Source organism: Bactrocera latifrons, unplaced genomic scaffold (genome assembly GCF_001853355.1).
Source record: "Bactrocera latifrons isolate USDA-ARS-PBARC rearing strain unplaced genomic scaffold, ASM185335v1 scaffold_64, whole genome shotgun sequence".
Classification (NCBI taxonomy): domain Eukaryota; kingdom Metazoa; phylum Arthropoda; class Insecta; order Diptera; family Tephritidae; genus Bactrocera; species Bactrocera latifrons.
The window spans coordinates 1,022,170-1,044,303 of NW_017537312.1; the positions used below are offsets into that span (position 1 = coordinate 1,022,170).

Genomic DNA, 22,134 nt, shown 5'->3' on the forward strand with positions numbered 1-22,134 from the left:
GAACGAGTCATAAATTTGGATAAAAATAGAGCATATTTTGGATTTCATACCATAATGTGCGATTACGAATACAAATGAAGTCGAAGAATAAAGGACTTGCGTGAGAAGTTTTACTGCTATTTTTCTTAATAACATTTAGACTTGAAAAAAGTGATGTATATAAGAAGTGATGAAATCCAAATAAATGTAGAATTTACGCTCAATCTAGACGATTTTTTCATGTTCGCAACTGCGGAAATACAAATAAACAGTGGTTTATCTGCGGCTGATCCTCCAAAACAGGTAATAATAGGTTGTCAAAAAAGTCTTGCGGTATTTTTATTGAATTTTCAATTGTTCATAAAATTGGTTACAATAATGCGATTTAAGTCAAATATGCGCCGTTTTGTTCGATGACGCGTTTCCAACGAGATGCCAACTTCATAATGTCCCTCTCATAGAAGCTCGCTTCCCTATTGGCAAAAAACTCRRAGAGCCAATTTTCACAGGACTCTCTTGTGGCCAACTTCAGACTACCAAGCGCGTTCGCCATGGACAGAAACAGGTGGTAATCACTTGGTGCGAGATCCGGACTATACGGTGGATGCAACAGAACCTCCCATCTGAGCTCCCGGAGCTTCTCGCGCGTCACTAAAGATGTGTGTGGCCTGGCGTTGTCCTGATGKAAGACAATTCGGCCTCTGTTGATCAAAGATGGCCTCTTCTGCATGAGTGCTGCCTTCAAGCGGTCCAGTTGTTGGCAGTACAAGTCAGAATTGAGCGCTTGGCTATAGGGGAGCAGCTCATAGTGGATTATTCCCTACCAATCCCACAGAACACACAGAATAACCTTCCTTTCCGTCAATCCAGGCTTGGCCACCGTCTGGGCCGCTTCACCGCTTTTCGACCACGACCGTTTGGGCATTACGCTATCGTAAGTGACCCACTTTTCATCGCCAGTCACCATACGTTTCAAAAACGAGTCGTTTTTTGCGATTCAGAAGCGATTCGCATGCGTCGATACAGTCAAAGATGTTTTTTTCGTCAATTCGTGTAGCACCCATACATCGAGCTTCTTAGTGACTCCAAGCTTCTTCAAATGGTTTATAACGTTTTGATGACTCATGCCCAGCTCTTGACCGATGCTACGGCTGTAACTATGCCGCTCTCTTTCGACCAATTCAGCGATTTTATCGCACTTTTCGACGACAGACTTTCTACACCAGAACGAAAACGTTGAAACCCTCGTTGTGCGGTGGAAATGGAAACTTTATCGGGTCCATAAACTGCACAAATTTAATTTTCGGCTTGAGATGCATTTTTGCCTTTATCGTAGTAGTACTGTAAAATATGCCGTATTTTATCTTTATTTTGCTCCATGTTTGCGACGCTATAACTCACGAACAACTTAAAAGAACCGACAATCAATCAAACACGTGTTAGCGCTTAAATGAGCTCTCCAAAAAGGTATAGCATGGCCCGATGCGACGAATAAAACTAGAACTACGCGCTCTCAGCGCCAACTAGCGAAAATATAGCGCAAGGCTTTTTTGACAGCCTAATATTATAGTCAACAAGGTTAAGACGAAAAATCATACTCGCTGTCGATAAACCTAGAAATGATAACCGAACGAATAAGAATGGAATTTTGAAATTAATATATTTGGCGGAGGATATGTTGATTTTTAAATAAAATCAAATGGGTTAAGATTTGCTTTATGAGCCAGTATGCTTTTCATAGTAAGCCTTATTCCAGTATTTCCTCTTTAGAAATTGGCAAAAGCAGCTGGTAGTGGAGAAATTTGAGTGATATGAGTCTTTATCCCCTATCGAGCTGAAAGTAGTATCTTTATGTGAATTGAACATAAAAATAATGAACTGCGATCTTAGTTTTGCATTCGCCACAAATTTGCCTCGACTGTCGCAGTTGCTTATGCGCTTAAATATATACTCATATGGTATTTATATACATACATACATATGGACTTTTGTAGAAATTTCTTTAAGTCGCTGACTGGCAGTTTCCGAATAGAAAAGCCTGCGGCGCAATTGTCAGTTGCATCAATTCGATTTGCGATTTACAGACCGATAAAGCTAGACACATAAATGTGAGCATATTGACATGTATAAACACATAAGTATGTACATACATAAGTAAGAAGGTATAAATATGCATTTTACTTGGTTTTGTGTACCTTTTGTTTATAGCAAGCAGCGGCGCCGTTCGCAAATATTGACTTCCGATAATTAATTTTTTTATTTTGCTGTCTAATTTTTATGGCGCTTCAATGAAGCTACCAGAAAAAAATGGAAAAAATATGAGTATCACTTGAGATAACAATATAATTCAGCAATGAGCTCGGGAAAATTCATTTCAACTACATAAGTATGGAACAGAGAGGAAGGAATTGTGTGTTTCTTTATGTATTTATATTTATTGCGTTTCACATAATTACCGATGCATGTGAAAATGTGCAAAAGTCTTCTCGTGTACAATTAAATGCCAATATGCTGCATTATCTACTTATTTTTTAGCATGGGTTAATGTACCCTAGCGCACATTTGACCTTAATCGCTGACTTTTTCATGTGATAAGCGTTTTGCGACGATTGACAAATACCCCTATACATACATACGTATTGGCAAGGTCTAATGTAAAAGTACAAAGTAGCTGAAATGATCATTACATGAGTTAATTTTTAGAGACTATAAATACACTATAACTTCAAAAAATAGTAAGAAAAAAATACTTTAAAAACTAAAATTTAATAAAAAATTACAAAGATAGATAAAAGTATAAATATTAAAAAGAATAAAAATATATATATGTATAATAAAAAAAAACAAATATTAAAAACAAAAATAGACATACACATTTTATTTAAAAAATACTACTGTGATCAAATTGAAAGATGAATTTTGTCCTTTCCATCTCCTTCAAATTAATATAAATATTTTCTAATACATTTTTTCAAAGTGAAAGCGTAGATATGTTTAATTAGTAAGGAGGTATTTATTGCGATGCTAAGACTTTAATGACTTCATACAGATTGACTGCGCTCTTTGCTCTTCCATTTTCAGGGTATACATAATGTCTTAGTTGGTCGCTAGAGTCTGATAAACCGTCTGAACCTTTTTAAATTGTAGTGCCCTAGAAATACTTTCACATGGCAAAGTCCAGACATATGCATCTTTCAGCTTTTTCACACTTCGTCCGGCGTCCAGAGTTATGTGTGTATGTGAACATTACAGAGATTCATACTACATTTATAGCCTTTAATTTAAAACTACATTTCATTCAACTTGAAAGAGAGGTTTAATCGAGCTCAGAAGAATATAAAAACGCGTGGAACCTAAAAGTGCTAAAATCACCCAATTTTTGCCAATTAACTACACTCTTTTTCTTGTAGGAGCTTTAAATACCGCAATTCGCCAGTGACTTCAGAATAAACTTTTTCATCAAATTGAACGAAAATATTACAAATGTATATATGGTTAATTTATTTACGTATACATACATATGTACATACATCAATGTCACTTATTTTTATTATCTTGTCTTGTGTTTCGCATCTTATGTGCATAACCTAAAAATGTCCACATGTTTCTACATATTTTTATCAAAACTAGAATTTAAAAACCAGTATAGTTTAAACTAAATTTAGAGATTAAAAATTGTAGACGGAGTGAAAGTAAAAATGGAAGTAGCCGTAGTAGTAGTGTTAAAAACGGGGACTGGTTCTAAACTAGTCAGATGTTAGTCATAAATAGAATGATGCTATTCATTATGGGCTATACGTAATAAACTCGCTGAGGCAATATAAAAACACTTGACTAACTTGCTCAGGCATAAAAGATAACTCTGTTTACAGTCAAAGCAACAACACTGCTTAAATTTGATAATAATTATGAATAATTTTAAACGGTTGCAATTAGTTTTCAAACGATTTATTTCCGTATTCTTCTTTTAAATCACCTTTTTAGTTGATACTGTAAGCATTTTGAAAAAAGTATAAAGGCAAATGAGATTCAATTTGCGGTGGCTCTTCTAACTCATTAGTCAACTGTGATCGAACAGATGCACATAACAGTAAGGTTAGCACCGCTTTTAGCAAGTATTTTTCCGCAATGGTTAGTCAGAGCTTGAATTGTTCAATGAACTAACAGCTGTTTTCTTTCGAATATTAATTTTTACATACATTTACATTAATACAAACTAACGAAGGAATATTAAATGAGTTGCATAATGGTGGTCATAAAATATAATATTTTTACATATAAATATTAAATTAATATTGAATACATATGTATAAATATATTTAACGATTTAGACCTCGATTTTTAAATCAATATTTAAGTTGGGTAAAATTAAATTAACCATTCGTAAAGAAGTCGATTAATTTACAGTCAATAACTAGTGCACATCAGCAGCAATCTCAAAAATTATACACAAAGTATATGAAAAAAATTGATTTTCACTATAAAAACTTACATACATATGTACAAATCAAATTTGCACAAAATTTTATTTCTAAGTTTTCCTTAATGCAACTTTTTCTACTTTGATAAAAAAAAATTAAAAAAGTTGGCAGACATTTCAACTATGGCTCACTCTTATTATGAACATGTATGAGACTAAATAAGTGGAAACCAATATTTGCGGTTAAGTTTTGAAAGCAAATCAATAAGTCAAAAAGTTTTTAACCAAAATAGAATTGAAACCACTGACTGTTCAGCCAACCACACAGTCTGTAAGTGAATATTTATTTATACATATATGCACGATTGCAAAAATTTGTCCACAATTTACCGAGTAGGCAATTACACACATACAGATTTGACTTAAATGTAAACAAAATGAATATTACAGTAATGGAAAACATTTTTGTCCGAAAATTCACATTTTCCCCCCTTGTGGGCAACTTATTTATTTTTCATTGCCTACTTTTATGAAAGTTATAAAAATTGAAATTTTTTTTTTTGCACTAAATTTTAATATTTACTTGCTGAAAAATGTTATTAGCACACAACATTTACAATGTTTACTTTGTGTTCACAAAAGCAATAAAATTTGTGTTTACTTAACGATTTGGTGTAAAATTTTGGTAATAATACACGTGTGTGGTTTCAATGGAAAAAAATTCAAGGAAAATGATTATTATAAAATTGTAAATTTTCGAAACAGTATTCAAAACATAATATAAATTAAAAGTTAATAATAGAAAGCAAGACTGCTACTTTTATTAATATTTCTCAGTTATTATTTACTAATGTAGTATATATACATATATTTTGAAGAAATTTAAATTATTATTTTCCATAAATGTTGTTTCATACTTAGCATTATCAGCTTTTTTATTTGACAACAAAAAATCAGCTATATGAAAAGTACTTAATTGTATTGTAAATTAAAATAGAGCAATGAAAGAGAAATTAGGTTATGCCACAGTTCAGTTTTTCAATTTATCATTTATAAGTGTAAACGCATATTTTGGATTTCATTAAAGAAATGTTCATGTGTACAATTTGCAATCATTTTTATTGTATTTGCTTTAGTGGTTCTGTAGATCTATTTAAAGAAACAAATAAACTGCTACTAAATATGTATACAAATTGATACAGCAAATTAATCAATGTTTACGACAATAGGAGTGTGATAACAAATGACACAAATAAATAAAAATGTCGACGTGTTCATGTCTTAATCCCAGTTTGCTATTTTCAATTTATAACAAAGACAAATAGTCACATTCACAAAGTTTTAATGTACGTAAGCTAAACGCAAATAAATGCATATTATACACTGGAACTCAGTTAAACTTAACCAAAAATTCCAATTGTGAATGTATGATTTATTGATGGCAAAATTTCGCAAGAATAACTGATGAGAGTATGATTTTTCTTAAAACTGCCGGCATTAATTCTAATTGCAAATTATTTGTTACAAGCATATCTATTTCTTTTGAACTCAATTATATTTGCGTTTTTCGATAACAAAGCCTGATAGTCAATTGTTTTCAAATTGCATTTCAGTGAAAATGTACGACTATGTGAGTAAAAACTGTAGAAGATCCTAAGCTTTTTCATGCGCCAGCCAATCTTAAAGCATATGCTATACACACATAGTAATTTGTTTTCATTGGTAAACATTACTGGTTAAAATTAGTGACCTTTTCAAGAGACTTTTTATATGATTGATACCATGAATTTAATTACAGAGCATCTAGAAATAGAATTCTTCAATTCAATTGAAGAAAAAATAAATAAAACAATGAATAGTGCGACATTTGTAACACTGAAAGAACTGTTGTAAACATTTTCTAGCTACTTTCACTTCAAGATTAGGTGAAGAAAAAGTAAAGGTTAAAAAGTACATATTAATTAAATAAATAACTAGTTTTTTAATGACTTCTAATAGGCAATTTTTACGCACTAATTTGGCTCTTTCCAGGACTTATATCCGTAGCTCCATTCTTCTTCATTTCTCTGTCCCTCAACGCTTTTTGCCATTTATGGATAAATTTTGCTATTGTGCCAAAAACTGACAATGCTTTTTACCTAATATGTATTTCTTTTCGCTTTTTGTCAATAATAAAAATAATAATATCATATATGGTTTAGAAAATTAAATAGATCTAAAAAACTTGTATCATACAACTAATAACACAACTATGATCAATTCAGTAGAGGTACAAAAATTCTGTTAACACAGAACGATGCTCAATCATCGAGCATCTTCAAAACAATTGAAAGGAAATTAATGAAATTTTTAAGTTGCATATATGTATATAGTATATATATTTTTTTGTAAATGCTTAAATACAGTTGACGAACGCAAACTTTTTCTGTCATGTGTATATAAGCGGGTTATGAATCATTGAAAGATTGGAAATAGAAAATGTGAAAAAAAATCTTTATTATTACGCATATCACCTGCTGGTGTACTTGTATAATTGTTACTATTTATTTATGCATTAGTTCAACTCTTTTTAAACGCATTATATGTATGTATATGTAGAATGTAAATGTTAAAGAGAAATTTCCAACAAGCAATCCATATAAGCGTTAACTTTGAGTCGCGATGACTGTTGCGAAAATTAGCACTAGCAAAAGCAATATTTATATTTATTTTACGTACTTCATCACCAGCACCGGCCTCCTGTCCAGTAACAAGCACCGAGAGGAGTGACAGCGCAACATTTACGATTGTTGCACCGACGGCGAGACGCATTTTGCTTAGTTGCGTTTATATCTACTCTAATTGTAGCCGATATAATCACAATTTTATTTTCTCACGTTTATAATAGCAAATGATTCTAATTATTTAATAATTTTTGCTTTACAGAAAGCCACTTTCAGCAACTAATGCGTCTCAAACTATTAATTCACACCTATCACTTGAAGCAATTTTTACTATAATAAACCTAACACCTGAAAATTCACGAGAAGACTGAAATGAAAACAGTTGCGGATGTTCAGTGAAAGCATAGTTATATGCAGAGTTGCAGCGTTTGTGTCGAAAATTATAGCAGGGTCGTTTAAAGACGACATAAAATAATTGTTTTATAAAATTATTGTAATATTGGAAAACAAAAACAAACAAAAAAATGGTTTCATTTTTAATGCTTAAATTCAAAATTAAATTATTTCTGCCGTCTGTCTAAGTTTTTAGCCACAGCAACAAGATCTATTTGGAAAACTTATACGAATACAAAACCCTTTAGAAATCAGCACAGCGGGCACCTACTGGAACCATGGCTGAACCTGAATACACTAATTAAAATTGCAATAAAGTTATATTCAGGAAATTTTAAGGCAATTGGAAGATTTCTGAAAATGCCACAAAACTAGTCTAACATTAGCTGGGAATCTTGAATTGAAACATTGCAATTAAGCATCCTGCAAAATAAGCGGAAGCGTTCGATTTTATTTCCGGTATGCAATTCCATATTAGAAATGGGTTTAAGCCATTCTTAAAAGGAGTTTCGAACGATAATGTAAGTTCACTGTTTCTGATATGAGTCCTTTACGGGAATATTTGGAGAATTACACATTAGATAGAGTAAATAATGCATATGTATTTACATACATATATTTCATGCATTGCTTTTACGTGGGACCATTGTAAATTGAAAGAGAAGTCTCCCTAGTGCGAGTATATATTTCATATAAATTTTATATAAATATGTACATACATATAGGTATATTATGCATAAACAACATTCCTTCGCTAATTTTGTGGTTACACTAATAACAGATTAATTGTTACCAATAAACGATAAATAGTTGGACAATGGCTGAATACAAATCAACCTTGGTTACGTTGGTTACCAAAAATCCTATAAACCAGTCAACTGAAAATATTGATAAATCAACAAAAATTAAAACTCAGTGGAGTAGTACCTGATACAAATTAAAAAAAAAAAAACAAGCTTTACATACATACTTTATTCGATAAATAGTACTACAGAAGTGATTAACACTATGACTACGCGGATCAGTAGATCCTATTTACATTCTTGCTTAAAAGTTCCAATTGATCCGTGTAATAATTGTCCAGCGCCAATTTATAATCGTCCAAAGATGTACCTAGGCCGACTGACAACAACGCCATTAAGCGGCACTTCGAAAACGGCGAAGACTCCCGAATTTGAACCCATAGACTCTGTATTGGTTAACAATGGCATACGTTCCTTGGCGAAACTTTATGATAGTATTCCAGGTGAAACAAAAAAAAATTAATAAACTCAAAAAAAAAATGTACTGATTTATTTCTATATTATTTTGTTTTTCACAATTAGATTACAATGACATCAACCACTTACCGAACGAAGAATTTTACTCCACGTTGGACACCTTGCGATCCACTTGCTGTGAGTTGCGAACCAAATCTGCACAATCGTGTATAGTGGAGGAGAGTACATCCATATCTTCTCAATCTTCTCATTGCGCCAATAGAAAGCGGCTGAGAGCAAGCAAATTGGGGAAGTATAGTCCTACAACTGGTAGTGCATGTGGCAAAAGAAAAGCAGGAAAGTGTAAAGTACAAGAAGAATTTACAAGATCTCAATGCAGGTTGGGAACTCCTTTTCGTACTACTACCAAAATAGATTTTGCAAAGAAAAGCGTTGTAAAAAGGTAAGTATTTAATTTATAAAATTATATTTTTTTTTAATTTATTTTTTTTTTCAGCCATAAAGATGAGTTTGATGACGAAATAAAGGCATTCCAAAAAACGTTGGAAGATTTCGAAGCAGAACTCAAAAGTCGCCATAAAAGTGCTAATTTGACCGACAGCAAGTTGAAGAATACTAAAACTGAACCTATTGCAAATATAGGGAACTCTACCGAATACACGGAGAAGTAATAAACTAGGAATAATTGATATAAATGGTTTATGTAGTAAAACCATGATATTCTTTCAGGGCCCCTGTAACACCGGAAATTGCTAATTTTCGTAATATTTTTAAGCAAGCCAGTGAAAACACACGTTCTTGCTCCAAAGCGAGTAGTACGAGTTTACGAAATTTTTTGAAAAAGTCTTACTCCTTCGATGACATCAATAGAATCGCAGACTCCAAGCAAACTGAAAATACAGAAGACAAAACCCTTTTAGATAAACGATCAGACACGCAAATTCTTATAAATCGAACCCCTTTAAAATTTAGTAGTTATTTTTCGCAAAAGACAAGCATGTAAGCACATAATTAAATATACAAGCCAACTTTTTTATAGCTTCTCCACAGAATATCACCAAAAAATATTCCACCGAAAATTGTTGTCGAGTCACCAAGTGAGCAAAATAGTTCTAACAAAACTTCAGGTCGCTCAAGTAGTGGACGAAAAAAGAAATTGAAGGATAAGAAGCAACAAAAAGATTTTCAAGTGCCATTTTCAATATTCAATTTGGACACAAAAAAAGAAATTAGAAAGGTACTTGTTAAAATATAAACTTTGATATGGTTGTTGCTGTAGCAGCATAACCTAACTTTATTTATAGCACGTCACACCGTCACCAATACATCCGGTAGCGCGACCGAATCTTGCAGCTACATTAAGAGTTGAGGTTTCAAAAAAGAAACTGAAAGAGCTGAAAAACAATTGTACTTATTATGACGACACGCCACAATTCGATTGGGAAGTGAGAAAAACACCGGCATGGAAGTCACTATCTCTCAAGTTAGTAACTTAACACGTTTAAGTAGTGCAAACTATAGATGTCTAAAAAACTTACATGTTATGTTGCAGTGAAAGTCATAAGGAGATCCTCTCTATGCGTTTGGCCACCCGCAAAGCCGAACAGGCAATGCAACAACGTGAATATGAACTTAACATGGAATTGATGCGTCAAAGGGTCAAGTCCGCACCATTACTTTTGGAAGGCGCAACATTTTGGGGTCCTCATATTGGGAAACTAACCCATACATGTCAACGCGATGGTGAAAGACACTGCTGTCAATCTAAACAACGTAAAACGCGTAGTAAAAGTGCCGACAGTCGAAGATTATGCACTCACAATGGTATGGGTGGTCAATCCAGTCAAAGAAGTAGTAAATTAAATTTCCTGCATAAGACATATGGTGGCAGTTCAAAAGTACGCAGGCAAAGCTCTTCTCAAACGCCTGTGAAAAACAATACTACACAGTCTGATGAAAAGCAACGTGATGAGCAGCCGCCAATAATGAATGACAGTGGTGATGAGCTATCTAGTCTGGATAGAGCATTTTTGTAAATATTGAAATTAATAATTAAATACTTTCTATATACTTAATATAAAGTGTAAATATTTAATAAAACAAGAAAAAACGTTAACTTCGGCTGCACTGAAGCTAATATACCCCTCACAGGTGAATCTCTTTTAGTAACTGGGCGTTCAGTTTATATGGAAGCTATAGGCTATAGTAATCCGATCTGAACAATTTTTTCGGAGTTTATTACCTTAAGCAGTAATTCATGTCAAATTTCGTGAAGATACCACGTCAAATGAGGAAGTTTCCCATACAAGCTCTTGATTCCGATCGTTCACTTTGTATGGCAGACATATGTTATAGTGGTCCGATATCGGCAGTTCCAACAAATGAGCAGCTTCTTGAAGAGAAAATTACGTTTGCAAAATTTCAAAACGATATCTTGAAAACTGAGGGATTAACTCGTATATATACAGACAGACGGACGGACAGACAAACAGAAGGGCATGGCTAAATCGACTCAGCTCAACATACTGATCATTTATAKATATACTTTATAGGGTCCCCGACGCTTCCTTCTGGATGTTACAAACTTCGTGACAAACTGTTCAGGGTGTAATAATGTACATATGTACGTGCTTTTTATTTCGTAAATAAAAAAATGTGTTAGCCTAAGGTACTTTTTATTTATGTAGCCTCAATTATTATTCTTTCAATTTTATCTTTAAATTATTAAAATTATCAACAAACGTAAATGCAGTTTTATCGTCGTCCGTTAAAGGCGCGTTGCCTGGACGATTTAGTAAAGCAACTTGCATTCCAGCATCGCGAGCTGCTTCAGCCTCTGAAAATCAGAAATATGTTAATGCAACAGACAAAGGAATACACTTTATATTTTTACCTTTTACGACGTCAGTTAGGAACAGTATGTCTTCAGCTGGTAAATCCAAATCTTTAGCTATATTCATATACGACTCTTTTTGTTGCTTATGACCAACGGCTGTGTCATAATGACTGCTAATATAGGGAAGTAAATTTCCCATCTCTGATTGACCAAAAAGTAGCTGTTGTGCCTTTACACTACCACTGGAATAGATAGCGAGGCGAAGGCCAGCCTCATGCCATCGCTTAAATGCTGGCAGCACGTCAGCATATATGCTTGTGATAGCCAAAAAATAGAATATTAAATAAATAATAGGCAATATTATACTAACAAAAATATGTCTACTTACTGTCCTTTAATGTTACCGTTAGCATAACCTTTGGCCCAAACCAATCCCTGAAGAGTTTTCAATGGCCCTACTTTAAGATCTTTTTCTATGAGAAAATTAAGAAAACTGGCTACATTCCCGGGCGAAGCGGTAGGTTGTTCATCAACTGGTCCCAAATAATCTTTATATTGTGGTAATTTGCGTAAGTCCTGAACAATACTTTGTGTTTCGGCATTATTCCAAGATTCCTCTAGAAATGCCTTGGAGTGTGTTTTAGCATAGGGGAAGAGCACATCCTGCAATAAGCAATAAACCCGATCAAAAAATTATCAATACAATAATTATTGTCTATGACTGCACCTTTACAAAACTAATGGATGTCGTGGTACCCTCAATATCGCTGAGTATTAATTTCACTGTGAATTCAGGCATATCAATTTATTTTAACCTAACCGAGATTCGTTAATTTCCAATAGCTTGAATGATAAAGGAACAGCTGAAAGCATATCTCTAAATTCCACTGGAAATGTATTGATAACAGCAGTGTTGCCAGAACAAAAGTGAAGTGCCACAATACTACATTTATTTACAAATGCCTAGCGAGCATTATATCAATAAATAGCACTTCAGTTGCATTTATAGAGTTTTGGGGGTAATTAATATAAAAAACATACATGCTTTTGGCTTTTTAATCGTTCATTAATCCCTTGATAGATGTTCGTGAATATACTTGAAATATTTACCATACGGCAACACTTAATTTCTGTAGTTAGGTATTTATTTATTTTCAATTTCCTTTCTACTTGCTTTTATCGCTTTACGCTCTTAACAATGTCAACGATTTAAACCAATTTGACGTTTTCTGTTTTCGTTCCTTCGTAATTCGTAATTCAGCATGTCAAATTTGCACAAAAATTTTGTGAAAGTGTAAAGCCGTTAATTGCATATTTAGCAAAACAATTGTTATTTATTGACGATATTTGTGATATTATATATGCTATATTGTGATATTAAATTCGTCACTTACAAAAAACACTGCGTATATATGCTTGCGTATATTTTAAATTTCTAAAATAGATTTCCAGCGTCTGCATTAGATAAAAAATAAAAAAGGAATAAATAAATATAAATACCTTTCAACGCCAGTAATAAGATATCAATTAGGTAGTATACTTGAATTAACCAGGAAATTTATAAATTTACTAAATTTTTTCTTCATGGGAATAGTTTCTTGGAATTGATATGGAAGGAAATATATATACAACAAATGACACTTTTGCAACAGAAACAAATTCAACAAAGAGAAATAGCTCAAAAGCTATTTAGAGCGTTTCATAGACGACTGTTACTACGTGATTTAACCACAAAATTTTATAAATATTTGAGAGGGCAAGAGTAATCCACTAATCGCAGAAGCAACGGAAGCGTTATCAGCTGGCTCACGAGTTAGGGGTTTAAAGTAAAATTTGTTCGGTTACCGTAGGGGCAAGTGCATAACTTTGATTTACCCCTCTCGTCGCGTTTAACTCATATGTTGTATCCAATAATCAAATATTCAAGCTAATGCAAATAAATATTTTGCTAAACAGATTTATATTACAACAAAATTAACTTTTAAAAGTGTAATAATTTCAAATATGATAAAAGTGGTAAAACAGCTGCAGAACCACTTAAAATAGTTCAGCACATTTATATACAATTGCGATGACAACGGGAAAGAGCAGCTGCAATCGAAGTGCAAGATAAAGAAGAAATAGTGCAAAGTGTAAATCAAAAGACATATCCACTGCAGAAAATAAGGCCCCTGTCAAGGTTAAATTGAAGGCATATACTCTTTGGAGGTCAAAGAAGAATAGTATTTCAGGTTTTAACAAGTGTATAAGATGTCAGGTTGAATAGCTTACTTAAAACGATCACATCAACAAAAAAACAAAAAAATAAATAAAAATCGAAAGTTGAAATTGTTGAAATTTAATTATAAAAATGGAAAAATTTCCACAGTGTGCCATTTGCGGTACAATGCAGCAATTGTTGCGTTGCGCCAAATGTAAGTCGATTTTTTACTGTTCCACTGCACATCAGCATATGGATTGGCCCATGCATAAGCAGTCTTGCCGTATGTTAGCCAAACAAAGAAATGAAAATCGCATTCAACATCTGCAACAGGCTGTTGCTGCCACAACATTAAGCAATACAATTCCGCCATCAATGCCCACAACAAGCAGCGATGTTGATGCTGGTCACCATCGCTGGACAACATCCACGAATGATATGGCTGTTATAGGCTTTGGACTACTAGGCGGTAACGAAAGTGCTGAAGTTGATCCTAGCATACTAACTGCAGTACCACCCATGGCTGTGATGATGGGTAACAATGACAATGGCATTGCATACAACCAGACAAATGGATTGGCTAACGAGTCAAACCCCAATCAAATACCAGATACAGGTGGTACAGTGAACGGTGCTGGTATTATGCAAAACAATACGTCATTATGCATGCAACCGCAATATCACCATGTAGATCAACGCTTGCTATCCCCGCAATATCATCAACAACAACAGCAATTAATGTACCAACAGTTGCAGTGTCAACAAATATCGCCATCGCATGCACCATATACAGCAAACCTTACCAACCATAATACACATCATCATTATGAGAAAAGCATAAGCTGTCAAGTTGGAAGCGGAGGTGGCGTGGACGAAAACGCTTTTGGAAATGCAAAGTGAGTGAAGATTCTTTAAATAAACACATACCTATAGAAATTTGTTGTTATATTGTCAACCTTAAAATTAAACGGCTTCTATCCACCATGTACTCACCTAGCGTTTATTGAAAATGCAATACTTAATTACGAATAATTTCTGGCGTCTGCATTTATGCTAATTTTATTTTTCACATTGAAAAACTGGTAAAAGGGCAAATGAGTCACCAATAAATTAAATATTTATAACCACGGTTGACTGAATATTATATATTTGTCCCCAATAACGATAATATCTTTTCGAAACAGCGCGTCAAAATAAAGGTAGCTACAGTAAAGAGTTCTAGATGTGTTCACCTCTGTTGCCGAAATAAAACTAATACGCTATTTTAATATTTCAAAATAAAGTTGTCCTATCTTGGCAATATAAGCTTCTGATTTACTTTGTACATACACACCTACCTATTCTTTGCTGTAAACATTTTAGTGTACCTCATTGAATTGTATATGCGTTGCCTAAACAGTATTATAGATAAATTTAATTCATACACTTATAGGTATAATAATAATGTGCTGTTTACTATTATTAAGTTTATTCATCAAAAACTGTTTGTCGAAACTGTAACAATGTTGTGCGCTATCTTAATACATAATCGCACCGTCCTTTATGTAGGCTTACTTAACTATTGATATTTGAAGAATTGTTGACGCCCAATTACAATGTGTTGGTTTAGGTATTTTAAGCACACTTTTAGTTTTTCGTTTAATTGTTTATTGAATCCGATTTACCGATCAGTTAAAAGGTGTTTCAAGTAAATAATGAACAAATGAATCCTAAAATCAGATCACACGTTAACTTCGGCACAGTGCAGCTACTTATAATACCCTTTACAGGTGCATTTTTTATGACAAAAAAGTGTTAAAGAGGTCTTAATCTTCATTTTGAAAATTTGTATGGCAGCTACATATGTATGTATGTATATGCTACAGCCGTCGGTTCCGAACAATTTATTCAGAAATTGTAGAACTGTCTTGAGATTTGATATAAATGAAATTTTGTGAAGATATCTTGACAAATAAAAAAGTTTTCCGTAAGCGATTTTGATCGTTCATGCTGCTATAGTAGTCCGATATGAACAACATATTAGGAGCCTATACGTATATATGTATTAATAAGATTTTTTTTTTTTTTTGTTTTTGATAATTTATTTCTTTAATTTCACTAAATTTAGAGCATTTTTAGATAGAATGGCCAAGCACTAAAAAAACTTCTTAAGTTAATTTAGTTAGTTAGTTATATTTTACATTTTAAGCTCTTTGAATTAATAATCGATTTGATTTGTTTATATTTGCACGATTTCTATACACTCACATGATGTTTAGTGCTAATTTTAAATTTATCAAAGATAAGTGAGTACGTGAGGAATGTATGCCTTCAGTTCTTTTGTCGCTATCGTTTTAATCTTTTTGATTTTGTTTATTTTAACGTTTGTCCAACCAAACGAGTGTCAATATAAATATAAATACATACATACATATTTTATCTACATATACATGTACTTTATTAGATGCCACTTCTTCTAAATTTCACTTAAGGGGTTAGGGGCAGTTAGAATTTTCAAAAAAATATATTTGATTTTCGTTAAGTGTAATATCTTAAAAATATTATCTGGAAATTTCACGTTGATCCGATAATTACCTTTTGAGTTAATCGACAAATAACAAAGAGAGCGCGGCACTTCAAAGCGCTAATGTGAAACTTTAAACGCGTTTTTCTCAAACTATGTTTTTTGCACCGGTGCCAACTGTAACTCGAAAACTGCTCAGTAGATTTTAATGAAATCTATACAGCTTTTAGAATACATCATAATCTCGAACCTGATCGAAGGATTTTTATTTTTTCAAAAATTTAATTTTTTTAAGACCAATTAACTGTTGATTGCTTCCCAAAATTTAGAAAAAAGTTTCCTGAGGCAGCCATTTTGTTAATTTTTGAAGAAAAAAAATCCTTCGATCAGGATTATCTATTTATAAAACAATTTTTTTTTTGTCCGATTGATTTTAGATGAATCTCCAAGGACTTATGGTCGTCATTCCGAGGTGAACTTACTATAATGACTGGACTATTAATAGCAAAAAAAAAAAAAATACTGAAAATTGTCATTTTTTCGTGCCTCTGACGCTGCTAATCACTTTTATAGCGGGATTCTGTAACCAGTCTCTAGTCTCTATTTGAGACATTTTGTGGTAAAATCTCAATTTGTGACTAGTTACTATTCACTAAACAGTCTCTAGCTTTAGTCTCAAAATATTGCCTCAAATTTGAGACCTGGTAGTTAGCAAGTCACAAACCCAAAAAGAACTTTTGTCTGCCATTTTGAATATACTGAATAGAGATCACTATAGATATTAATCGATTGTCGTTTTTTATTTTGTAAGGAACTCAAACACGCAAATGTTAAAAATAAATCAATTTTACATAAATTTTGTTAATACATAAAACATATATTTTTATGCTTATTGATAATTATGTTTTTTGACTATGTTATAGAAAATTTATTATTTGTTATCGACATATTTATTTTCATTTAAGTATAAAAACATCTCTGAATAATGGAATGAAATAGATTTTGTGACTGTCACTTACAGAATAGCAATATCGTCTCAAGTCTCAAAAATTGTCTCTGTCAAATTTAGAGATTTGATACTGTATCGCCGTACAGAATCGCACGGTTAATGTACATATGTATTTTCTATTATAAGCGGTTCAAAACACTTTATGCATTTACATACCATAAATATGTTGGTACACATTTATAGTATATTTTGCTGAGCTGATCAATAACGGCTCGACTTGCCGGCTACTCCGTCTGTTTTGGTTACAGTTAACTCTGTAGATATGTATGTATGTATTCCTTTATTGAGACGCGCTGCAACTAATGTGAATGCAACGTGATTTTATATAAATTTCCTTACTTCTCAACTCCGCACTTGTTCATACTACATACCTGCATACATACATATGTATGTATGTACGTTTGTATATGCGCAGAAATTTCTTTATTATATATATAAATATAGTATGTTCATATGTTTATATCTGCGCAGTTGACTTTAATGTGTTTTCTTGAAAACTCGTATTATTAATTAATATTGTTTTTTAATGCGAGGTTTTCCAATTACCAAACTACACCTCGACGCATTCACACTGCCGCGCAAAATATAAACAATTTGCTCAAGGTAGCAAATTTTTTACAAAAAAAAATTTTGGCTTAAAAATAAAATTAAAATAAATAAATTTTAATTTTTAGAGCAGTAAAATGTTTTGGCTTAAAATTTTAAAATTTTGTTTAAACTTAATTAATTAAAATTAAATTAAAAAATGGCAGTTAAAAATAGAAAGTTAAATATTAAAATTAAAAACTTATTTTTTCATCCAAAAATCAGAAAGTTAAAAATTTCAGAATACGAAACTTGGAATTAACTTTTTTAACTTACATGCATAATTTGGGGTTACTTTTTTTGTTTTTACTGTATTTGGATTTAACATATACATATGTATTTTCATTTTTTCAGTTCGGTAATTGGGTTTAGAAACTTTAAAAATATTCTTTACTAAGATTTACAAAATTATAAAATAAAAGGAAATATTTAAATGTTAATTAAATTTGTTAAATGTATTATTTGCCACCCTAAACTGAAGTAATTTCTGTATATAAAAGCTCTTTGTGTTTTCTTTTACTTGGATTGCTAAGCTGCAATGATAATCGAATTATTTGCTCCGAAATGCGTCAATGATTACAAAAAAATATCTAAAAGTTAAATATACATATGCATGTATGTAATTATCGCCGGTAGCCGCAATTTAAATTGAACTGATGAAGTGTGTCTCAAAGTTGATGGCGTTAAAATTCAGACTATAAATAAAGTAAACATCGGGTGTGGCAAGCACCAGCTATCATTCTCATAAAATAAAAAATCGAAGGGATCTTGCTCCAGGTGGGAATAAAAATTTGTGGTTTTAACTTATTACTTTCGTACACTGGGCCTAATAGAAAATTACATGAACATTTATGAATTGAAGTATAATTGAATACATTGTACCACAGACTCAAAAACTTTTAAAAACATGATAATAACCCATGGTGGTCGGGTTTACGTGATCGAAACGAACATTTTTATCCATTCAAAGACTATCAAATTATACGCATTTTACAAAATTATTTAGCTACAACAACCACATGACAATATCATCTTGCTAACAAGTTTTTGTTTTTAACTTAAAAAGAAGTGTCTACTGATTTTCTAGAATTTCCTGGGCTTTTAAAGTATCCCCTCACTCAGTTTTCACCAACACTGTACATTTATGTCTATGTATGTGCGCTAACATTCCATCTTTATGGAATTACTCACTTGCTGCGCAAATTCCTAGTAATGCTTTTTTTTTGTTTGCGTCAGTTTGAGTGTTTTATGCACATTTCCAGCTGCAGCAACCCGTTACTCCACGTAGCACTCAAGCGTACTTGACATCATATGCAATTCCGAGAATTCTCGGTATTGTGCTATCAAATTTTGCTATCAGCAACTAAAGGCTTGCAATTGTTCGCACATTCATACATACATATGTATATAATTTGTGTGTCAATAGAATATAAACGCGAACAAATATTTAGATTCATTTACAAATGAGCTAACAGTTACTCACTGTAACAGTCGGCACACGGTTTCCATTGCCATTTTTTCTACTCCTGCAGCATGCTGCTACAGAGTATAATAGTTGTGTTCACCTAACGCTAACGGTTGTTTGTATCACCTAAAATTAATCGAGATGGGTATGAAGTCATATGATTGTGTACAAAATATCAGGATTACGAGACGAGTTAAATTTCGGGTGACTGTCTGTCCATCCCTTCGTGCAAGCGTAAACTTTAGTAAAAATTGAGATATCATAATGAAACTTTATACATCAATGGCAAGGGGCACCGGTGGGCGAAAAAATTTGAAAAGAGGGCATGGACCCTATAAGTTATTATGCACTACTCTGAGTAAAAAATATTAAATAAACTTACGGGCTTTGAAAATGTGTGCGAATATTTTTTCAACAGACTGTTTCAAATACTATATTTATATTCATATACATTACACATATTTTTTCACTTATCAATTGATCAAAGTTTAACTATAAATATATATTGGGACAAAAAAGCACCTGGTACCAGTAATTTGATTCTTCGGGTAATTGATATTTCAAAAAAATGCAATTTGCTTTTTAAGTTGGTAGGAGATGGCAAGACGTCTCCCGCGAGACTAATTTCGAACGATTTTGGTGGATATTTTGGGTATGAAACGCGTTCTTGCTCGACTCTTCCGGATAAACCTGAGTTTTTTTTTTTCAAAAATATTATCGTAAACAGCTTTCTTTGGACATGCTTGATCGTACCAATTTCGATTCCACATTGATGGAGAGCATTATAACTGGGGATAAGATATGGGTTTATGAGTTTGGCATGCAAACAAGTCAACAATCATCGGAATGGAACCAGTTTTCAGTCGATCGAGGAGATAGAACAGAGAGTGCTTATGAAAAGTGTTTCGGGGACTGGAAAGGTAGTTAGCACAAATGTATTACATCTGGAGTAGATTACTTCCAAGCCGACAAAATAAATATTGATGAATAATTGAATATTTTGCGTTTAATTTAAAATTTCCGGATATTTTTTTGTCACAATATGTGTTTGTGTAATTACAAACTTCTACGAAAATAACGCTTAATTGTGCATTAGGTACTTGTAATTGCATTTGGCGGTTTTTTCTCATTAAAAAGTTATAAAAAATGTAAACACAATTTTGTTTAATTTAAAATGAAAATCACATAATAATACATTTCTGTTTAATTTTTCATAAATCAAACGTGACTTCCAGCTGCGGTTTCCATTACTACTCTGCTATGTTTTATTTATACCATATAGTTTTGTATATGTAAATTTCTTTGTCAAGTATGTACACAAAATTGTAAGATAAGGGGCCGTTAGCAAATACTACTACTTGGTTATTTCAAGTACACCCTAATGTACATACATATTTCCATAACCATGTGCAAATTTTTTCTGGTAAACGTTTGATTATTTAACAAAGGAAGATATGCTCGGCGAATTTGTTCTGGCATTATGTATGTGGATATTTTGAACCAGGCGAGGTCCCATTTCATGTTTTCGTATTTTTCTTACTTTTTCATTGGGACAAAACTACGTTTCGTTGGTTGTTGAATATCTCCAAATCCTCTCTTAATGTGCTCACAGGCTCGCTTTTATCGTCGGAACGTCTTGCCGTTTTTATATCTGAGGGTTCCATATTGCTTTGAAGAGTTTTATCAATATGCTATCAATTTTGGAGACGGTTACGGTGAGCTAACAGAACTGTGAACATACTAAGTAAGAAGTACAGCATTTCGTCCACTTAATCCATGAAGACGTTCTACGAATGTTTTCAAAATAATATTCGACGACGTCAAAGCAAGGAAGTATTAGGTTTAAAGTTTCATAGACTAAACTAGCCGACCTCATCGTTGTTTCGGATAGTTACAATGTCTGTCTAACTGTAGATTTGTACTAAAAAATTTTTTTTTTGGATTCCAATATTAAAGAATGAGTCATCAAGCGAATAAATAATAAATAAATGTGATATATCGAATTTGAATGAAACTAATTACAATGAATTAAACTATGTACATATGCAACATATTTACACACATATGTATGTAAATGTATTGTATGACACATCTGCGTCGAAATATTTTTTATGTATCTTAATTCCTTAAAAAACACGCAAAGTTTTGTTCGATACGCTCACTATAACGGAGAAAATAGTCATGCAAATTAATAACTCTTAATGAGAAAATAATATTTATCAAAAATTTTGCAATTCACTCACTGAAAACGTGACAATACAATTTGAAGGCTGATATCGCACCGATAACGTCTGTCGCACAGTGTGGCAAAAACTTAGAATCCCGAGAAATCTAAATATTGCGTACGAAAAGAGTTTAGATACGCTACATTAAACGACAGTTCATGTTTCGAAAATTCGGGTCTCAAATATTTCGGAGTAGATTAAAGAAAGCAAATGAGGAAAGGGTGGAATTTTGTAATTTCAAATTGAAATTCGGTCGTGGCAAAACACTCTTACTTCCCATATAACACAATTTGCATCTTATTCTTTTGCTTTTACTTTCCAGTATACAAAAAAAAAAAATAAAAACAAGTAAGGAAGGGCTAAGTTCGGGTGTCACCGAACATTTTATACTCTCGCATGGTAAAGTGATAATCGAGATTTCAGACGTGGTTGTAAACCGATTTCACCCATATTTCGTACATGTCATCAGGATGTTAAGAAAATATTATATACCGAATTTCATTGAATCGGTGGAGTACTTCCTGAGATATGGTTTTTGGTCCATAAGTGGGCGACGCCACGCCCATTTTCAACTTTTAAAAAAGATCTGGATGCAGCTACCTTCTGACATTTCTTCCGTAAAATTTAGTGTTTCTG

The 22,134-nt window shown here is 32.6% G+C and overlaps 4 protein-coding genes across 5 annotated transcripts in view; 2 read left to right on the top strand and 2 right to left on the bottom strand.

Moving 5' to 3' along the window:
* The window catches only part of LOC108975387 (putative cysteine proteinase CG12163), a 38,011-nt gene extending 30,595 nt beyond the window's left edge, over window positions 1–7,416 (bottom strand). For both annotated transcript variants that reach the window (XM_018943846.1, XM_018943845.1), the window contains exon 1: window positions 7,118–7,416. In XM_018943846.1, coding sequence (XP_018799391.1) covers window positions 7,118–7,210 — 93 coding nt within the window. In that variant the 5' untranslated portion in view covers window positions 7,211–7,416. The remainder of the gene's footprint in view (window positions 1–7,117) is intronic.
* A 1,047-nt stretch (window positions 7,417–8,463) lies between these two features.
* LOC108975345 lies at window positions 8,464–10,711 on the top strand. The gene is made up of 7 exons (XM_018943734.1): window positions 8,464–8,701; window positions 8,781–9,117; window positions 9,172–9,342; window positions 9,405–9,674; window positions 9,726–9,912; window positions 9,980–10,158; window positions 10,228–10,711. The coding sequence occupies exons 1-7, from the start codon at window positions 8,464–8,466 to the stop codon at window positions 10,709–10,711; spliced, it is 1,866 nt and encodes a 621-aa protein (XP_018799279.1).
* A 627-nt stretch (window positions 10,712–11,338) lies between these two features.
* Window positions 11,339–12,408, bottom strand: LOC108975379 (enolase-phosphatase E1). Its single transcript, XM_018943824.1, has 4 exons — window positions 12,239–12,408; window positions 11,900–12,174; window positions 11,569–11,825; window positions 11,339–11,511 (listed from the first exon to the last, which is right to left on the bottom strand). The coding sequence occupies exons 1-4, from the start codon at window positions 12,308–12,310 to the stop codon at window positions 11,372–11,374; spliced, it is 744 nt and encodes a 247-aa protein (XP_018799369.1). The 5' UTR covers window positions 12,311–12,408; the 3' UTR covers window positions 11,339–11,371.
* Window positions 12,409–12,941: 533 nt separating this feature from the next.
* Window positions 12,942–22,134, top strand: part of LOC108975378 (hypoxia-inducible factor prolyl hydroxylase) — a 44,997-nt gene continuing 35,804 nt past the window's right edge. The window contains exons 1-2 of the mRNA XM_018943823.1: window positions 12,942–13,042; window positions 13,106–14,607. Of these exons, the coding sequence (XP_018799368.1) occupies window positions 13,862–14,607 (746 nt within the window). The 5' untranslated portion in view covers window positions 12,942–13,042; window positions 13,106–13,861. The remainder of the gene's footprint in view (window positions 13,043–13,105; window positions 14,608–22,134) is intronic.

Excerpts from the sequence above, each read along its gene's own strand:
- LOC108975345 (XM_018943734.1), top strand. The coding sequence starts at position 8,464 with ATGACTACGCGGATCAGTAGATCCTATTTACATTCTTGCTTAAAAGTT. Across the intron at positions 9,913-9,979 it reads CAAAAAAAGAAATTAGAAAG|CACGTCACACCGTCACCAAT; the intron begins GTACTTGTTAAA and ends CTTTATTTATAG. Across the intron at positions 10,159-10,227 it reads TGGAAGTCACTATCTCTCAA|TGAAAGTCATAAGGAGATCC; the intron begins GTTAGTAACTTA and ends GTTATGTTGCAG.
- LOC108975379 (XM_018943824.1), bottom strand. The coding sequence starts at position 12,310 with ATGCCTGAATTCACAGTGAAATTAATACTCAGCGATATTGAGGGTACC. Across the intron at positions 11,826-11,899 it reads AACGGTAACATTAAAGGACA|CATATATGCTGACGTGCTGC; the intron begins GTAAGTAGACAT and ends GGCTATCACAAG. Across the intron at positions 11,512-11,568 it reads CCTAACTGACGTCGTAAAAG|AGGCTGAAGCAGCTCGCGAT; the intron begins GTAAAAATATAA and ends TCTGATTTTCAG.